The sequence below is a fragment of the Tenrec ecaudatus genome, chromosome 4 (genome assembly GCF_050624435.1).
Source record: "Tenrec ecaudatus isolate mTenEca1 chromosome 4, mTenEca1.hap1, whole genome shotgun sequence".
In the NCBI taxonomy this organism is placed as follows: domain Eukaryota; kingdom Metazoa; phylum Chordata; class Mammalia; order Afrosoricida; family Tenrecidae; genus Tenrec; species Tenrec ecaudatus.
The window spans coordinates 185169786-185189920 of record NC_134533.1 but is presented as its reverse complement, the minus strand read 5'-3'; the positions used below and the strand labels follow the sequence as shown (position 1 = coordinate 185189920).

Below are 20135 nucleotides of genomic sequence, written 5' to 3'. Positions count from 1 at the left end.
GGCAACAATCGTGAAGGTGGCCCGGGCCGGCAGCACCTCGCTCTGCTGTGCAGGGGGCGCTGTGAGTTGGGGCTGACCCGATGGCACCTCATACCAAAATGGCTGCTGGCACCAAAGTCTGATTCCATCTCGTTAACAGTGCATCTCAGTGAAGGGTAAAGGGACCCTGGTGACAGAGTGAGGTCCGTGTTGGGCCTGACAGCCAGGTCACCAGTTTGACCCCACCAGAAACTCAGAGGGAAGGTCTATTCTGTCCCACGGACTAGCCTGAGGTGGAAGTGGCCCGAAGGTATGACCATTCAGCTTGATGTGTACGAAGAGCTGAAGTTGACTAGGCCGCTAGCATCCCCTATCAGAATCTCAGCGCCTCATGAACCTGACACCTAGCTCAATGGGAAAGAGTCACCCATGGCGCATGGCAGCACGTGCAAGTGCCAATGTAGTCAAGGAGGTCTAATTTGTCCTTTGAGAAGGTGGTTTTGGTACCGGCAAGTCCATTGCTTTAAGGCTAAAAGAAAGCCAAACCCACTGTTCTGCAGTCACTTCCCATTTCTAGAGACTCTCTTTGGCAAAACCGAACTGTTTCCCAAGGTCTCTGAGACGGAAACTATGCCAAGAGATAGCCGCGTCTTTCTCCTGTGGAGCGGCTGGTGAGCTGAAACAGCCAGCCAGTGGTTGCAGCCAACGCTTATTACCCATTCCACTACCAGGGCTCAAGACACGTGCTAACTTGTACAGGTGACTTAGAAACCAGGCAACAGGCCCACTTATAAATAATAAATTAAACAAAAGCCCGTACCACTTTAGAAACATACTTGAAAAGAATGTCATTTTTCCCATTTGAGTTACAAATCTGACATTTTTTTTTTTTTAACACTGGGGCAGTTTTGGATGTGTAGCACGGTGAGAATGAAGAAAAGGTGGGGCATGAGTTAAGGAGTAAATGACAACATATTCCAACGTGACTGCTGTTTCAATATGCTGGGCCAAACTCTGGAGGAAGAGTCAACTGCGCATTACCGTTGGTGCAGACCGTGGGGCTGAGGGCTGCCCCTGACTGTTCTCGGGGTGCGGCATTAGCCCGACAGGATCTGACGACTGTGCTGCGGGGAGCTGGGTGCTGGATGCAGGGTGCTGAGATAATTCCACTTTGGGGTTGTCATTTGATCCATCCAATCGGCTGCTTCTCTCCAGGGCAATCAGGTCACGGATTTTCTGCAGCTGCTCCACTGATGCTTTTTTAGGAAAGATAAGATGTGTTTCTCCCTGAAATTTGGAAAATTAGAAAAAGTTGAACTATTTCTTTGCAAGTCATTCTCATAAATATAATAAACCAATGGAGCAGAATATGACATTTTAATAATCACTTCGTTACTTACCTTTAATACAGTCTTTTCATATGAAGGTAAATATTGCCTATATGTATACTCCCCAAATAAGAAAATGGGCTTCCTATCGGCATGAAATATTGATTGAATGTGGTTCAAAGGACTTTTAGGAAAATATTTTCTCTTTTAGGAATAACCCCAAACCAAACTCACTGCCACCAGTTGCTGCCGACTCACAGCGACCTGAGAGAACACAGTAAAACTGCCCCTGAGTTTCCAACACTAACTTGTCAGAGTGGAAAGCCTCGTCCTTCTACTTTTAGGAATCGCAGTTGCAAAAATGCACATTTCCCTCTGCAATAGTATAGAGCATGGCATAACTGTTCTCTCTGACACGCAGGAATGGGCACAAGGGCTTCAAAGCCAAGGAAAAATGCCATGGTCTTTCTATTCCATTTTCCATGAACTTTTTGAAGTCTCCTGGTGTTAGCGATACAACCATACAAAAGGATCAGGGGCAACATAAAATCGAAGTTAAACAACAAACTCTGAATCTTCTAAATCTATGTTTATAAAGAATCCCTACATGACCAGATGTCAGTGCATGAGGTTAATGAATTTTTCCAAGATCACAAAATATATGCCCTGCTACGGAATTAGAAACGATGGATTCTGAACATTCAAAGCAAAGTCACATGAAAACAAAACCAACAAAACATGAATCCTCTTAAGTCAGTGGTTCTCATCTTCCTAATGCCGTGACCCCTTCATACAGTTCCTCATGTGGTCGTGACCCCCAACCATACAATTATTTTCATTACTACTTCATCACTGTCATTTTGCTACTGTGATGAATCGGGTGACTCCTGTGAAAGGGTTGTTCGGTCCTCAAAGGGGTCGTGACCCACAGGTTGAGAACCGCTGCTCTAAAGTATGATATTGATAAAATGATTAGAGCACTTTAAGATAAACAGTCCAATAAAACTCACCATGTAAAAATAGCAATGAAAATATATTCTATCAAGTTTCACAGGTGTTGAAAAGCAATCGTGCTTAAAAAAAAAACCCCTTAATTCCATAGACTGAAAACGAGAAAAACAGATAGTAACACCAAGTAGCAGACAGACATGCAAACTGTGAGCATTTAAACTCAACACCACACTTGCGAATGGCCTTACTTCCCGGGTAATGGCAGAGTCACACCTAGTGTCAATCACTGGCATGAATGACATGAAAGCCAATTTCCCATGATCCTTCTAAAGAAGCGGCAAGAGGTCACGAAGTCCCTCATGGTATCCTTCAGAGGAGCCCGAGTGGCGTAACAGCTTACACACTCGGCTTCTAACCCAAAGGCTGCTGGTTGCAACCCGCTTGGTGGCTCCAGGGAGAAGCCCTATGCGCCAGGTTTCCTGTCCCGTGGGGTTCCTATGAACAACAATAACTGCTAACAAAAACTACTCTCATTAATTGTTGATTCATGTGTTCTAGGTGTTGTGCTAAACATTTTATAGACATTATCTAAAGTAACTGTATCATCCTGAAAGGTCAGATGACATTTCCCCCCACTGTTATGAGCAAAGGAGCCCTGGTGATATAGGTAAGGGCTGGGGTGCTAACCATTAAGGCCAGCAGTGAAAACCCACCGGCCACTCCGCAGGAGAGGAGCCACACCGTCTGCCTTCAGATTTACACTGTTCCTTAGGGTGCTCCCTTTACCATCTTGGACATCTACTCTGTCCTGTAAGGCTATTTCAAATCACAATTGACTGATGGTGGTGGTTCGGCCCTCAGTAGGCTATACAGATTGGATTGTGTAACCTCCAAAAAGTCACACCAAAGTCTTAACCTCTGGTATCTGTGTGAATGTGACCTTCTTGGGAAGTCGACACCTTAAAGATGTTTTCAGTTAACATAAGATGATACTGGAGTAGGGTGAGTCCTACAGCAGTAGGAATGGCATCCTGTAAGAGGAGAGGTACACAGCGCACAGACAGCCACAGGAGGACAGAAATAGAGGAAGGAATTACTCTGCCACATGGCAATGAACAACTGAGGTTCCCAAGGAAGGTTCTTCCCTTAGAAGATGTGAGAGTTCGTCCTTTGAGGCCTGGAGAAAGAATTCATTTACAAAGAAAGTAAGGCTCAGAGACATGTAAATAATCTTACCTAATAGTTCAGAATACTTGGCAGAGTAGGAATTCAAAGTCCAGTGACTAAATCATTGCAGCCTCCTTTTATTACGCTTTACTTTCACGTTACAATGCTGCGTTGTTTACACACCCACCGTTGGGAGCAACCCTGTGCCAAACGAATCCGTTGGTGCCATTTCTCCAACAGCATGTGCTCCTTAGATGTCTGTCTTATTTTGGCAATTCTACCAGTATTTCAAACTTATTCATAATGTTGTTGTATGCTGTAGTCTACAGCAGTGGTTCTCAACCTGTGGGTCGCGACCCCTTGGGGGGGGGGGTTGCAGAATAACCCTTTCACAGGGGTCGCCTGATTCTTAACAGTAGCAAAATGACAGTTATAAAGTAGCAATGAAAATACTTTTATGCTTTGAAAATGATTAGGGCAAAGAATGTACCGATGTGCTTTATACAATTGATGTATGTATATGTATGGATTGTGATAAGAGTTGTATGAGCCCCTAATAAAATGTAAACAAAAAAAAGAAAATACTTTTATGGTTGGGGGTTTCACCACCACATGAAGAAGTGTATGAAAGGCATTAGGAAGGCTGAGGACCGCTGGTCTACAGTACAGCAGAACCTAACTTTTACATGCTCACTTTGTGTGACAGTCACTTGACTGCAGTGGTCTGGGGCTGAATCCACACTAACTCTGAGGTGTGTCTGTGTTTGAAGCCTGACTCCATCTCTCAGACTGAACAGAGACCAGAAACCACACACTTGACAAAGCCGGAAAGAATAAGCAAACGGAGAGCGTCTGCCTCTTTCATGCTTCTAGCCATGATGGTTAGGATGGATTTGAACAGAGTGCTTAGAAAAGGACAGCAGAGACGAGTCGGCGCACCTGACTACCACCCATGAAATACTGGGAAGAACTTCCCATCAATGAGACGATCAAAACGACGGCCACATTATTTCCAAGTACCCCTCTTCACAAAGGCACAAGGAAGATGGGGAGGACAGGCACTCCCTTGCTGCTTCCAACTGAGAACCACCTACCAAGTGAAACTCTGGTCACATACACATTGTTTTCCCTCCCGTGTTTCCACTAAGGAGCCTGGTGGTGTAGTGACTGCTCCCTGAGACTTGCTATGTTCTAGGATTGCTCCTATCACTCAGCAGCTGACACCGAAACCTAGAGGTTATCCCTGATCCCTCCAGGAAGCCTGTTGGGTGTGCTTCAAAAAGAAATCCTGGATCCATTTACCTTTTCCACCTTGACGACTGTCAATCTTTATTTAAATTAACACCTGCCTCTTTAGAGTGCTTACATGCACCAGCAAGACTTCCTGGGTGGTGCACATGGGTCGGAGTCAAACTAACGGAAAGGCTGATGGTTATAACTGAACCAGAGGACCCGCAGAAGAAAGGCCTGGTGACCTGTTTCTGAAACCCAATGGAGCATTCTGGCATGTGAGGGGTGGTCCTGAGGCAGAAACAACTTGATGACAACTAGTTCCGTTTGGTTTTTAAATGCACCAGCACTGTTTTAGAAGCTACTAACACTGGAAACAAAAGAAATTTAAAAACCCACTCCTCCGAAGAGTGTATACAAACCACTAGTCTCAAATTTAGATGAAAACAAAAAGCTTTCTTATCAGTCTCCCTGTTTTCCATGAACTTTTGGAAGCCATATAGATATATATTTAACATATTATATATGAACTCTCTATATTCTCTTTACAATAGCCAGAGCGAGCATAAAATACATTTTTCCCTCCTTAAAGCTTCCAGTGACTTCCATTTCACTTGGAATAAAGTCCATAGCCCTCCACCCCCACCCCCAGCCCCACCGCTCTGGCCTCTACACGCTTTTGTAGGTACTTTCTATGCCAAAGGTATTCCTGCCCAGAGTCCTTGGCAGATGCCACTGCTCTTACCTGAGGAGACCTCAGCAGAGTTGGCTGCTGCTTGTCATTCGGTTCCAACTCCAATGCCAGTTCTTCAGCAAATGGTTTCCCTGACCAGTCATTAAAAAGCAGCTGCCTGCCACTCCAGCCTTTTCTTGTATGACTGTCTGATTTTCTTCTTCACACCCTTTCTTTGTTTATATAGCTATTGCCTGTTTAAAATGGGAAGGGGATCCTGAGCGATCTAATTCACCACCGTAACCCCAGGGCCTGAACGACCTTGGACTCTCCTGAGAGCAAAGACTATGGTGTCCCCTTGGCCTGGTTCAACTGCCTCCAAATGTGGTTAAACATATAAGGAGGGGAAAATTCAACAATCCTTGACAATTACTTGTATCATATCATAATATTAAACCATGTTGTGAAGTATACACCACAAGACTCCAGAAGACAGAAATAGCAAACTTTTTTAAAACCCAAAATACAAAAACAAAACCACCTTAACCCTTCTCTCTGGTCACAGAAGAGAACCTTTGCGTGGGGAACGAACTCAGCCTTTCCATGTTTACATCACACGCTTTCCATTGCCTAACGGTGACAGGTGGTTGTAAGCTATTAGCACTCAGGTGTGCTCACAGGTTTTTGGTTAGGTCTCAAGGGAACCTCATTTGGTCCTTGGGTTGCAAGACAGACCCCTCGGTTTTACAGGATTGAGAGAGTATTTTCCCCGTGGTAGAGTTGTTAAGAATTTATTAGGATTCTACAATAAAAGTCACTGTGACTCTTAAATTACTAACAGGTGAAGAAACAACTAGTTCCACAGATTCCCCAAAATGTGTTTTCTCTCTGTTGTAGTGATCTCATGCTGCTAGAATAGAAATAAAAGAAATGGGGGTGGGGTGGCTTTCAACAAACAGAAATTTATCTTCTCGGGTGAGGAAGCTACAAATGGAAATTCCAGGCACCAGCTTTAAGGGAAGGCTTTCTTTCTGTGGCTCTGGGGGAGGCCTTGGTCTTGTCCCAGCTGCTGCTTCTTGGCTCCTGGGAATTCTCAGGGGGTGTGGAATCTACCTCGCCTCATTCATGGTTGCTTGCATCATTGCTTGCTTAATCTACTCTTTTAGATCTCAAGAAAAAAATGTTTTAAGACTAGTGTTGGAATACCCAATATGCACAGCAAGCATGGACATACAATTTCAGCATTTTCACTACATCAAAGATTCTGCTTCTAGGAATGGCTGGCATCTCCAAACCACACACCCCCTTCCCAGAGAATCAACGCTTCTCACGCTCACAGTTCCTCATAGGAATGGAGTGTCCTGGAAGCAGGGGATGCCAGGGCTTGCTTACAAATCTACACAGAATGGTTTCACATGCTTTTAACACACGTGTGCACTACAAGCCATCCTTGCTTAATTAAACGCACCCTATACTAATCTACCTCATTAACATAAGGAATCTATTGCCGAGTGGGACTACAAGTGCAGGCACAGGAGTTAAGCTTCACAATATGTATTTCTAAAAGGCACCATAAAGCCGCGCCACCATGTCACTCGATCATCCATCAACATTGCACAGAATGCTTTGTATACGAAGGGAGAGAAAACACTTGAACGTACTTACTTCTTCAAATCCCATTTCAAATAAACATTCAACAGCTCCTCTGACAGGCAAGAGTCTGGTAGAAAAAGCTGTGTTTCCAATCCGGATAGATCTGTATTTTTCATCATTAGGGTTTCTGATTAAAAAAAAAGTATGATTACACATAACATTATTTTCATGTATCTTTGCATTCCTTTTCACACTTTATATTGATACAAAGTACAAAGTATATTGATACAAAGTATACACTGGTCCACAAGACACTGTAGAATCTAAATAAAGGGGAATCTGAAGGCTGGTCTAGAAAAATAGCCAGGCCAGGTGATTCCCACTTCAGCATGCATTCTACTACAACCTTGCTGTTTAAGGTCATAGCTGGTAATAATAATTCAGCCCTAAGGAAAATCCACACAGCATTTTAAATGTTGTGCTGTTAAGGCTGGAGAACTTGAGAAAATTTGAGGCTGCATTCAAATTAAGCAAACAAGCAAACAAAACCCAAGTCAGCTCCAGAGGAGGAACAGGTTTTGCCAGTTTTATTCTGATGGCTCTCTATCATCTACCATATGTTGTGCGTAGTTAGCAAATATTTGTGAAATAAAGAAACTAAGAGGCTAGATAAAAATGGACAGAGGTTTCTGATGAATGTGAACCCACGTATGCCTTGATTTTTGCTTGATTTTCTTTCTTCCCTTGACCAATAATGGTTTTTACTGTAAGTTTAGTTTCTGATGATATGAAGTATCTTACCATGATTAAGAATTTGAGTAGCATATCAAGGATAAGTAATGAGCATATTAAAACCACTGATTTGAGATTTTTAGTAAACTTAAAAAAATCAGAATGGAGTGAAAATAAATCACATATTTTCATTTTATTACATTTTTATGTAAAAAAATCACAGTATTTTTACCTTTTGAACATAGTCTAGAATGAATAGTAAGTTAGTTTATATCTGATACTGCCTTAAAATTATAGTGGCTTCCATAAACACTGTTAATAATTCTGGGGTTGTGTCAGGGTTCAAGGGATCCCTGGTGGCACAGAGGGTTAAGTGTCAGTTGCTAACTGTAAGGACAACAGTGTGAACCCACCAGTGACTTGGAAGGAGAGGAGGGTGGAGGTAGCTGCTTATAGCACTGATGAAACACACAACTACCCTCTAGTTCTGCAATATTTCCTCCCCTTACTATTATGGTCTTCGTTTTACCTCAGTAATCTTGTGAGACCTGCGGTATGTTCATTTGCATAATTAAGATCACTCGATGAGTGAATTCCAAGATAGATAAGCCCTTCAGAGACAGGAACCGGATTAGTGATTTCCTGACGGTAAGGGAAGAGGGGGCCTGGGAAGGTGGGAAGAGGAAATTCACAGCAATAATGACTGCGTAACCCCACTCAAGGGGAATAAATAACAGAATTGTAGGTGAACGGATACACTGGATGGTGTAAGATGAGGGGAAAAAAAGAAAAAAATAATATAATGAGGGTTTCTGGGGGAGGGTAGAGGGAGGGAGGGGATAAAGGGGAGCTGAATTAAAGAGTTCAAGGAGAAAGAAAATGTTTTCAAACTGATGGTGGCAATAATTGTAAAATTATGCTGGATCTAACTGAATTATGGGTTGCTACAATATCTTTAAGAGCTCCCAATAAAATGATTTAAGAAAAAAGATTTATAGTACACCTGCAAATGCTACTGTCCTGGAGGGTCAGTTTAGAAATAGCCATCAATTCAGCGGAGGTGGTGGGTCAAGGTCTCACCTATGTAAGCGTCCTGGGGCTTCTCTGGCACAGATTTTGTGTACTTTAAAATTTCCCCTTTTTATATTCTAGTAAGCAATGTTTGTTCATCTGTAATGCTCTGTGGGAGCAGGGTGAGGCTACCTGTTCCAGCATGGATCTACAGGCTCGGAAATCCTCACTGGCTGTTAGGTTGTGGACTTCACCTATCGCTTATTTGCTTTCCAGACTGAAAGCATAATAAAGATAGTGCCCAGAAATGGCAGTCATGTCCAGTTTCCCTAATCCTATCTTTCCCTTACTAAGTACTATGCGGGGTAGACCTGCCTTGGTCTTGGACACAGACCGATGGCAAAAGTCTAGATGAAGCCTTGAAAATTAATGAAGAGCGTGGCTGCAGGGCCATCAGCAAACCCGGGCTGGCTTGGGAAGCGCTACCCAGAGCACACTCTCAACCTCTACGTCTTCAGCAGCCTCTTTCTTAGCGTGCCCACTACCCTTGAGCTCCTTCTGATTCCCCTCCTCCTGCAGTCCCTGAAGTTCCTTAAGGAATGTTTCCATTTCTTACTTCATCTCCTCCCTCCATTAGCTGTTCTCACTGCAGACGGTTCTCAAATGGTTATTGGCCGTGACACTTCAGGTGGCTTTGCTTTCTCTGCTGTCTGAAATATTTCTGCAACCTGTAATATTTAGATTGCCTTTAGCAATTTGCACTGTCAGGTAGGTGTTGAACTGGTTTTTAAAAAGGGATCCGTTTATCTTGGGATCTTTCCGGCTCAGACTTGCAGGTTTAACTTAGATTCTCCATAATCTGATTGGAAACTATCTTTCCATATATAGTTCCCACTCTCCATTAAATGAACTTATCACCCAGCAAACTGATCTTACTGATAGTAAGATCCTAATTTTTATTTTTACAAGTCTGGTTCATTTGAGGGGAATTTTTGCTCACAATTTCTTTTCTTCAACCAAAATTTATTTCCTCCATGTGTAGAAGCTGGGGTACAAAACTGAATAGGACACTACATTTTAAGTGAATAGGCTCATCTCTTCAAGAAGTTAGTTCATCTAGGGGAGGAGGGCAGGGTGGGTGACAAAAAACAAGCGTGTGGAAACGGTTGTAGTCGGGCTACAGTAAGTCTGGATAAAACACAAGGGGCCGTCAAGGTCCGTGCTGACCTTGTGAAGTCAGGAAAGGCTCTGCTCAAAAAAAAAGATGCTGGAGCTGCACCTTGTAGATGCTCCTCTGAAGCGACGCCGGTGGGGAGATGGCGTACAGCAGCACCAAGGCCTGGCTGCATGACGCACCCTGGTAACTTACACAAACGGTGTTCCATTTGCAGTGTGAGAAAAACCCATTAAAGGGCATGAGAGGACAGCAGGGCTGTATCACAAAAAGCCGTGGTGCCCCCCACCCTAAATTCCTGCAGGAAGGACACAGGGAGCTCTGTCCCAGGCTCTCAGCTCCGTCTGTACCAGGAAAATAACATGGCCAGATGTATGCTTTAGAAAGATCACCACTGCAGCAGTGAGACAGAGATAGAGAGAGAGAGTGTGTGTGTGTGTGTGTGTGTGTGTGTGTATGTTGGTGGGGGGCATGCTGCAGGCTGGGGAGATGTGGGAATGCACACAGTCAGGAGAGTTGGGACAAAATTGTACAAGTAGGACAGTAGTAGACACAGAGGCCCTGAACTAAGGCCCGGGCAAGAAGGGGAGATGCAGGAGCTGGTGAGACACAGGTATCGCTAGAGCCTTGTCCTCGAGTGTGAAGCGTCACTGGAACACGGTCCTTGAATACTGTATAGGATTCTCACACAGCTAGGAAGACCTCTCTGTCACCTCACTTCCAAATGGAAGGGTCCTCTTCAAATTCTTCCTCCTCCACGAAACTGCCGGCCACAGTGACAGTTCCTTCTTCTAACTGAAACCCACACCACACCAGTTGTCAAGGAGTCGCTTCTGACACATGGGGACCCTGTGGGTGTCGAGGTAGAACTAGGCTCTAAGTGATTTTCAATAGCTGCTTTTTCAGAAGTAGACCAAGTCCTTCTCCCCGGGCACCTCTGGGGGCCTCTAGCCTCCACCCCTTTGGTTAGCAGTGGAGGACTTAACTGTTTGCACCAGCCAGGCCTCCTGCCTCTAGAAACTAGTCCTCAAACTTTACCAGTGCATCAGAAATCAGTAGTTCGTTGAAATAATAGTGTCTGCCTTGAGCACTGTGCACTTTTTGACTCAAATTGATAAGAGCAACTCAAAAGATTAGATAGGCAACCTGGGTTTATGGTAACAGGAGAGGAACAATTTGGAAGAGGAGGATAAGAATGGCAGTACTACTGGAAGAATGCAATTATTGACACTGAATTGTAGATGTAGAAGTGTTGACCTGATGTATGTTCTGCTATGTAGATTCTCAACAAGAGTAACAGAAGTCACCTGGCGGGCTTGTTCCATAGGTCAGAAGACTACACCCGTAAGAGTAGGCCTGCACTAGTCCCTCCTCCAGCCCTCGTGGCCTCCTCTCAGGTAATTGTTGGGCTCTTGCCAAGGGTACACAGCTATTCTGTGGGAGAAAGAGGAGGCTAGGGTCTAGGGCCGTGAGTCAGAAGTGACAGTGGCAACGAGTTTAGATACAGATTTACAGCCCCGGAAGTCCTACCCCAGGTGGTTGTGGGCAGGAATCAATTAGATGGCAGTGGGTTAAGGTTTTGGGATCCTTGAGATGTTTCTGGTTGCTGGATGGGTATGGTCTAGAGAGAGAAACAACAATTCTCATTTCTCACTCAACCATCACTTTGCACATATTTCGGTGTCTTCCTAGTTGTCTTGACCCCATAGTTATCTAAAAACCTGACCATCTCATGGAAATTCAGACTTTTTACAACTGAATGGTAGGAGAGAGCTAGACTTTTCACTTTAAAAGACATAAACTACCGCATTTCCACCATTGTAAGACACAGTTTGTAGGTTTCCAACGGAAGTAGTGTCTCAGAAAGACTCTTTCGAGATATATCTTAATTTCAGAAACACAGAATTAAACATATCTATCATTTACTAGTCCTCTAAAGTTTTACAAAGTGCCTAAGTCTTCTAAAAATTTGCTTGCACCACTTATCTGTCAGTGGTGGACCCAACAAAGATGTAAAGAATACACAGTCACTGTACAAAAAACCTAGCCAACAGTCACCTATTTCAAGTGGTAGCATCTGAACATGAAACAATGATACTGCAGAGTCAAGCTGCATTGAAAGCACTAGCCAAAAACAAAGCTCTAGTAATTGATAGAACACCAATGGAAAACTTTTAACAAGCTGAGGAAACTCTGGAAGCATTCACTCTTCTATGCCAAGAAATGTGGAAGACTGCTACTTGCCAACCGACTGGAAGAGATCCTTATTTGTACCCATCCCAAAGGAAAGTAATGAAACAGAATACATAAATCATAGATCAAAATCATTGACTTTACATGCAAGTAAAATTTTGCTGAAGATCATCCAACAATGGTTACTGCCAGACCTTGACAGGGAGCCCCCAGAGGTTCAGGTCTGGTTCAGAAGAGGACTGGGGCCAAGGCTAGCATTCCTACTGTCAGATGGATCTCGGCTGAGAGCAGAGAATACCAGAAAGATGGTTACTTGTGTCTTACTGACCATGCGGAGGCATTTGACTGTAGACTCTAACAAACTATGAAGAGCCTGGATGAGAATGGGGATCTCAGAGCACTGCATTGCTTATGCACACGGATCAAGAGGTCGTTGTGCCAGCAGAGTGAGAAAACGCTGCATGATTTAAAATCAGGAAAGGTGTGCGACAGGGTTACAGCCTCTCACCATACTTATTCAATACATATGCTGGGCAAATCATGTGAGAAGCTGGATTCTCGAAGAATGGGGCATCAGGATTGGAGGAAGGTTTATTAACAACCTGCGATATGCAGATAACACAACCTTCCGTGCTGAAAGCGAGGAGACCTGGAAGCTCTTGCTGATGAAGCCTTCAGCATGGATTATAGCTCAATGTAAATACCCGAGTCCTTAGGACTAGACCAGTAGGTAACATCATGGTAAACGGAGAAAAGACTGACGTCAATCGCGGTTTCATCTTGCTTGATCCACAATCAATGCTCATGGAAACAGTAGTCAAGAGATCAGTCGTAGTGCGTTGAGTAAATCTGCTGGATGTAAATCTCTTTAGAGTGAAAAACAAGGGCGTTACTTTGAGGACTATGGTAGAACCGGCCTAGCACCTCATATGCATGTGAAATACTTTCAAGCACCTCATATGCATGTGAGAGTTGGCCACTGAATAAGGAAGCTTGAAGAAGAACCGATGCATTTGAAGTATGATGCTGACAAAGAATATTTAAAGTACCATGGATTCCCAAAAGAACAAACCAGTCTGTCTTGGAAGAAGCACAGCCAGAATACTCCTTAGGGGCAAAGATGGCGAGCCTTCATCTCCTTTACTTTGGACATGTTGTCAGTAGAGATCAGCCCCTGGAGGACATAAAGGTTGGTAAAGTACTGGGGCAGCAAAAGGAAGGAAGATGATTGACAGAGCGACGGCATTAAAGGGCTCAAACATAAAAACAACCGTGAAGATGGCACAGGGCCAGGCAGCGATTCCTTCTGCTACTCATAGGGCTGTTGCGAATCGAGGAACCAACTCGACAGCGCCCCAAAACATCAAGAACAAAAATCTGCTTATTCTGATTTTAAAAATCCACCTACCTCAAGGAATCTGTCCATCTATTCTAGTTTAGCAGCTTTAGTTGTGTGCGGTTAAGTATTTGGCTGCTACGTGCAAGGTCAGTGGTTCAAACCCACCAGCCACTCAACGGGAGAAAGGTATCACAATCTTCCTCCATACTCCAGGGTTGGAAACCCTTTAGAGCAGTTTATTCTGTCCTAGGGAGGTTGCTATGAAGCAGAATTGACTTGTTGGCACCAGATTTGGTTTTGGTTTAATCTACCTTAATTTTAACATGAAAAATGGAATGTAGTGGAAACAGTATATTTGGTATCAGCAGCAACTAACTACCTATTATGCGGCAATTCTTTTATTTCTAAATTTTGTCAAATTCCTACAATTTAAGTAATTGTCTTCTCTTTTACAAATGAGAAAACTGAAACCCAGAGACTTTACAAACATTGTTGACAACAGCACTTTTGGAAACCTGTGGGGTCAGATTTACACGGACTGGTCTGATTACAGGGGCCCTGTTGGCAGAGGGTTAAAATTGGGCCCAGGAGAATGACGGGCAGTCTACTCTCCTGAAGAGTTGGTCTCAGAACCTCTCAGGGGCAGTTCTACCCTGTCCTGTGAGGTCACTATGCACTGGTATTGACTCAATGACAGTGATTTTGGTTTGGGTTCATCTGATTACAAAGCTTATAAATATCCTCTATCACACACAAGCTGTCAATGAAATGATCAACCTGTAATCAACTACCCTCACTCAACGTTTGCAGATGTCAGCTGTGACCAAGATTAAAAACCGGAATTTTACTAACTTAGTCTCCTCCCACTAGCAGGCCCGCTCCTCCCATTCAGTCATAAGACCCACCCATATAGTCTTCCTTCCAACCATCTGCATTTATGCTTACAATTCTTACAGGGGATTCACAACCGGAAGCCACGCTTTGCATCATATACCAGGAAGTCTTTCATGATGCTTCTTTGGACACAAGAAAATACAACTGCTTTCTCTTACCTACTGTGTCAAGTACAAAGTATTAAGGTTTCCACTGCTCCATCTACTGGCCCCTCCATATATTAACTTGTCCACTCTCGGTCCTCTACTATGTCCTCACTTACATATATGTCAGCTTCACCACTGGCTTGGAATTGCTTAAAGATCGAATGGCGTGAATTACTCAAGGAACCCCTGGGGATGGAGAGTGAAACGGCTGCATTTGTGGAAGCAGGTGTTATAGAAAACAGCTCCTTGCTTAAGTCAGTCACCCGAAAAAGCAAAAGAGCCAGCCAACCCGTGGAATCTGGGGCTTCGAATGCACATTTATTGTATTCTGTAATCCATTAGATTTATAGCTAGTTTGGAACAGCCCTGGTGGCACACTGGTTAATCGTTCAGCTGTTGATTGGTCTGAACCCTACTGACCCTGACGGCAGAGAGACGTGGCAGTTTGTCTGGCAGCCCTACAGGGAAGGTCTCTGTCCCGTGGTTGCTACCAGTCAGTAGAATTATGTAAATGGCAGAGGGGTTGGTTCCCTTACTGGGGGAATTGGACAAACATCTTTTGAGGCAGATCTTTAAAAAAAAAAGTGGCTATTGTTGTCACTTGAAATTCAGGATACACAGTGGCAAGTATCACTATCTCTTTTTAAAAAAGTGTGTGTGTGTGTGTGTGTGTGTGTGTGTTGGGGGGAGGGAATGGCACACACAAACAAAATTCTCATTTTGGCTCCTGAAGCAGAAATGAAGACCATCAAGCTGAAAATACACAACTCTTGACTTCTCACACCAGTGGATGCCCCCAAATAGCAAAAGGAACAGGAAAACTGGGTTTCTCCATTCTCCTATCATTTGAATGGGTAGATGTGTAATCTGTACGGATGGCTGGGCAAGGAACAGAAAAGCACCTGCTTTTCTGTTTTACTGTTTCGGATTTACTGTTTCGAGGATGGCACGACACTGGGCAAGGGTGGGTCCTCCTCTGGAGGACAGAAGTCGTTTCCATTCCAACAGAGTGGCAGGAGCACTATGAGGGCAAGTCAAGAAACCAGGGGGGCCACAGTTCCAGTTCACACATGCATGCTCTCACCCCAACAAGATGTCTTTAAACATGTCTCTTCCATCAGTGCATGGCTGTAGACAAGTTCTCTCAGCAACGCACTGGTCTTGGACTCCTCAGGGTGGCTGAAAACAAAGGTCTGAGCAGAAGCGCGGCTTCTGGGGGGAATCTATCTGCTGGCCGGTTCACCTCAACCGAGAGAAGTCACTGCTCAGAAGGTTATGGCCACTTTTTTTTTTTTTTTGGCAAAGTTATATTTGCTCAAAGGGCAAAGGACAATCACAGGGATTTATTGGGCAGAAACTTAAAAAAAAAATAAAACAAACAAACAAAAAAAACCCCAGATAACTACAGGGGTGAGAAACCAGCTTTGTCCAGGAAAGCTGTGCTGAGAAAAATGTCCCCCCCCCCATTACAATGCATCTATCCATTCTTTGAGGGTGACCAAGGCTGTCCTATGAGAATTTCAGTGGGAAACCTTCCCCCTCCACCCTGTAGCCCCCATCTTGCCGCTTCAGACTTAGTTTTTGTTCCCAACACTCAAAGAACATTTAAAAGGAAGCCAGTTTAAGTTCCTCAAGGATGCCCAAACTGCTGTGTTGTCCTGTTGTCAATCAAAGCCTACAGAACTCTTAGGGAAAGACAGAGATGGAAGCACCAACTTCAGATGTATAGCCTTAGATGGAGGATATGTCAAGAAAAAATAGCTTCCCATTTTGATACTTTCACTTAATGAAAGTTTCTAGGATTTTGTTCCATTACTTTTTGCTTACCCTGGGTGTTATCTTCACCAAAAAGGATCTTTTCATACAATCTCCATTTACATGTATTCCAGAGCCTAATTCTCCTTTATTCTCCCACCCGAAATAAAAACCTCTAGCACAGACACATAAGCTGTAGTAAAGACTGTAACATAAACTGACAAGATGACAAGACTCTTCCAAGGGATAGCAACCATTCATAATGAGGATTATGATGCCCACAGCCATTTCCATGCAAAGGGCCTGCTTCCTCAAACACCTTTGTCTCAGCATTTTAGGTTTTACAGAATTGAAAGTAAGTAAGACCCCATTAAAAGGCCACTACTCTTCTCTGTATACCCCACAAACAAACCAACAAATCCACTGTCATAGAGTAAATTTGGACTCCTAGTATGGGGTTTATATAGGGTTTCCGAAATTGTCCATCTTTATGGGAGCAGACAGCCTCATCTTTCTCCCACGGAACAGCTGGTGGGTTTGAACCACTGACCTCATGATTAGCAGTCCAATGCCTAAGCCACAGAGCCACCAGGGCCACTTCCTTTTCTGAAAAACAAACAGACTCACTGGTAGAACTGCCCCTGTGAGTTTCTGAGACTATAACTCTTCAGGGGAGTAGAAAGCCCCCATATTTCTCCCAAGAAGTGACTGGTAGTTTTGAACTGCTGAACTTGCAGTTAGCAGCCCAATGTAAACCCTATGTCACCAGGGCTCCTCTTTTCTGAAAGGTATGGTTGAAATAATTTGGTGGTTTTTAAGGGTGAGGCCCAGCTGCTGGGTTGGGAAGAATCCAGTCTCTCCGGTTCATTCTGGCCTCCCCTGGGTATCTTTGCACTAAGTAGCTCTAGGACCTCTTACAGTATAAAGGGGAGTTGAGAAGATGTCACAGAGGAAGAAGGCGGTCCTTAAACAGGTTACAATTGTGTAGCTGTGAATAGCACACACACTATAATATCTGGCACATGATAAGGGTTCAATATATTTTACTTTTAATATACCTTTAAAATCACTATTACCCAAAGAACAATATTAACACTACCAAGAATTAAATAAACACTGCACTTGTTAACGAACGCCTGTAAAATTGAGCCAAATAATCCATAACCTTAAAACTCAGACTGCCTTTTCAGACTTCAGGCCCACATGCTTGCCACTGAGAAAACCAAGCGCACTAAGGACGAAGGGGGACAAAGAACCTAGGTGATCGTGGTGACCAAATACCCGAGGTAGCATATCAAAGCACACGAAGCTGCTCTAACCTTGGTTCGTCCCACCTGCCCCGCCCCCCACATGTGTCGCCTTAAGACAAGCTATTATTTGATTAAAAATGAACCATCAAAATCAATGATCAATTTAGCTCCCCAATTCCTAAAACCTCAGCTCTGTTAAATGAATTTTAGCTCGCAGGATGAGACAAATTATTCTGACTCATGGTGATTACCTTCGGTGATCCGTACTTATTTGGGGAGTCATATTAAAGAGTAGAATCAAGATTAATGTGATCGTTGTAGCATGTCTAATGCTTCAACCAACAAAAACGGCCAGGGGCCAAGAAAAAAGAAAAAAAGGAAAGAAACAATCTTCCAGAAACCTGCCTGTACATATTCACAAACTGCGGGAAGAAAACATCAGCTGTGGGTGAGTGACAGCCACGTACTGCCTACACGGTGGGCCTGAAAGCGCAGTCAGCGTTTACGTCTGGACATTTGAGACAGTGAAAATCACAAGGTGGGCGGCAAGTGTTTGGGGCGTGCCTCCCCCCATGGCCTTGCCCCATCCCCAGGGCCGCCAATTCACCCCAGCGCACCCCAATAATCAGGTGCCAAGTCATAAGTGCAAAGAAACTTCCTCCTCTCGGGCGGGGTGTGGCCTGTCGCACCTCGGGGCCCCAGCTGCGGGCTCCTGCGCGGCGCTCCCCGGCCTGGGTGCCCCCGGGCCCCGCCGCCCCCCGAGGCCGGCCGGGAGCCCCCCAGCCCCGGGCGGAGCAGGCGGCGCGCCCCGCCCCCCCGGCCCCGCACCTGAGGATGTTGTCTGCGTAGGTGAGCAGCAGCTTGGAGGCCTCCAGAAAGGTCTCTTGGGTGTTCTGGCAGAGCTCGGCCACGGCCGGGGACGAGGGGTCCGCGGAGCTGCCCAGCGCCGCGGCCGCCATGCTTGAGCACCCGCGGCCGGCGCCGCCCCTCGCGCGCCGCGTCCCGCACTGAGCAGGCGCCTCCGCGCCGCGGCGACTGCAGCAGGCCCGGCGGGGGCGGGGCGGCCGGGGAGGGGGGGCTCGGCCCAGGCGGGGGGGGGGGCGGCAGGGGGGCGGAAGGGACAGGAGGAGCGCGGCGCACCGTGGGCTCCGGGCAGACCAGGTGCACGTCCGCCGTTCCAAGAACCCCCGTTTATGGGCGCCCCGGGGCCGCCTCGCCCCAATAAAACGCGCTTCCAGCAATCGGACCCTCTTAGCCAGGCCCCCAAAGGAAGGAGCAGCCGACGTTCCGACACAAGCTCCTCGCCACAAACGCCGGTGTTTTCCATGGGCTGGTTCTTTTTTCGGAATTAGGCGTGTGGCTGGAAACCTCTTACGTCAACCACCGTGTGATAGCGCACGATGGGAGGAAGGGTTTTACAAACTGCGTGTTCCCACCCGTCAGAGAAGGTTGTGGAGTTAATTTACGGCGTGCACGGCAGACAACGCACACACAATGCAACAAAATACAGTGGGGGTGTGGGTGGAGAAAGGAGGAAATACAGGGAACATCCCACATACCCCCCTAAACCCACTGTTAGCATAGAATTCAGACTCACAGCAGTTCACTTAATTTTGTGGGGTGTTTTCAGCCCCCTTACATGCACGTTTAACCTCTTTAATCGACCATCCGCCTCACCCTATCTCAGAGTATATTTATCAATATTAAAAATGGCTTCCTTAATCGCAGAAATTTCTTTCCAACCCCCAAATTAAAAAAAATATTTTTCCTGACCTCACATTTCTAAGATAGGGTTTTTTTTTTTTATTACTTTGCCTCTTTAAGTGTTCTCGATGGTGTATGCTTTTAGGGTTTAAACTGTTCGTGCAGTATCTGTGAGGAGTATGGTATTCACTACAATCACCACTCGTCTGCCAGATAAAGACCCATGACACCTTTTTAATAAATGAAGTTTCTGAACCAGCTTCCAAGAATCATGGTTTTAATAGGTTAGCTGTTGAAACTAAGAAGTTCAGTGGCTTAACATAACTTCTTACTCCAGACAGTTGAATGCAATCAGTGGGAGGTTTCCTCCATAGAGTGACTCAGAAACCCAGATTCCTCCCATCCCTGAGGGCAGAAGTGAGCAAATGCTTTAGGTAGGTAAAGAACCAGATAGTAACTGTTCTAGACTTTGTGGAAGACGTGGTCTTTGTGGCAACTATTTAATTCTGTCTCTACGGTTACAAAGCAGTCGACAGCAGTGGCACTATCCGGGTGGGGAGGGCTGCATCTGGTGACTGTCAGAATTATCATTACCAAATTAGTGACACTTTGGATCTCATGGTTTTGTCTGAGAGCATGTGCTGTTGTTTTCATTGCTGCCAATGTTTTTATAGCTGTTAAAATGAACACGATTTTGATGTTCTTGAATGTTTCTACTTTGAGTTCTACTGTTTGTTATTACTGATTTTTTTCCCACTTTACATAAAATTCAACTCTCAAACTAACTGCCATCGAGTTGATGCGGACTGTTAGCAACCCTTTAGGGCAAGGTAGACCTGCCTCTGTTGAGTTTATGAGACTGGAGACGGAGACTAACTCTTTGCAGGGGTAGAAAGCCTTAGCTTTCTCCCAAGGAGTAACTGGTGGTTTTGAACTGCTGACCTTGCAGTTAGCAACCCAAATACATAGCCACTATCAGGGCTTCTATGTCAATGTCAATACACCAGACTGTGTGC

At 44.9% G+C, this 20135-nt stretch overlaps 1 protein-coding gene across 2 annotated transcripts in view; it reads right to left on the bottom strand.

The window, feature by feature from the left end:
* The window catches only part of NGLY1 (N-glycanase 1), a 69959-nt gene extending 51544 nt beyond the window's left edge, over positions 1–18415 (bottom strand). Inside the window, exons 1-3 of one of the 2 annotated variants that reach the window (XM_075547142.1) lie at positions 18244–18415; positions 6994–7108; positions 1021–1266 (exon numbers count right to left, since the gene is read on the bottom strand). In XM_075547142.1, coding sequence (XP_075403257.1) covers positions 1021–1266; positions 6994–7108; positions 18244–18374 — 492 coding nt within the window. In that variant the 5' untranslated portion in view covers positions 18375–18415. The remainder of the gene's footprint in view (positions 1–1020; positions 1267–6993; positions 7109–18243) is intronic. The other variant, XM_075547141.1, reaches the window with a different exon arrangement.
* Between the last annotated feature and the right edge of the window lie 1720 nt (positions 18416–20135).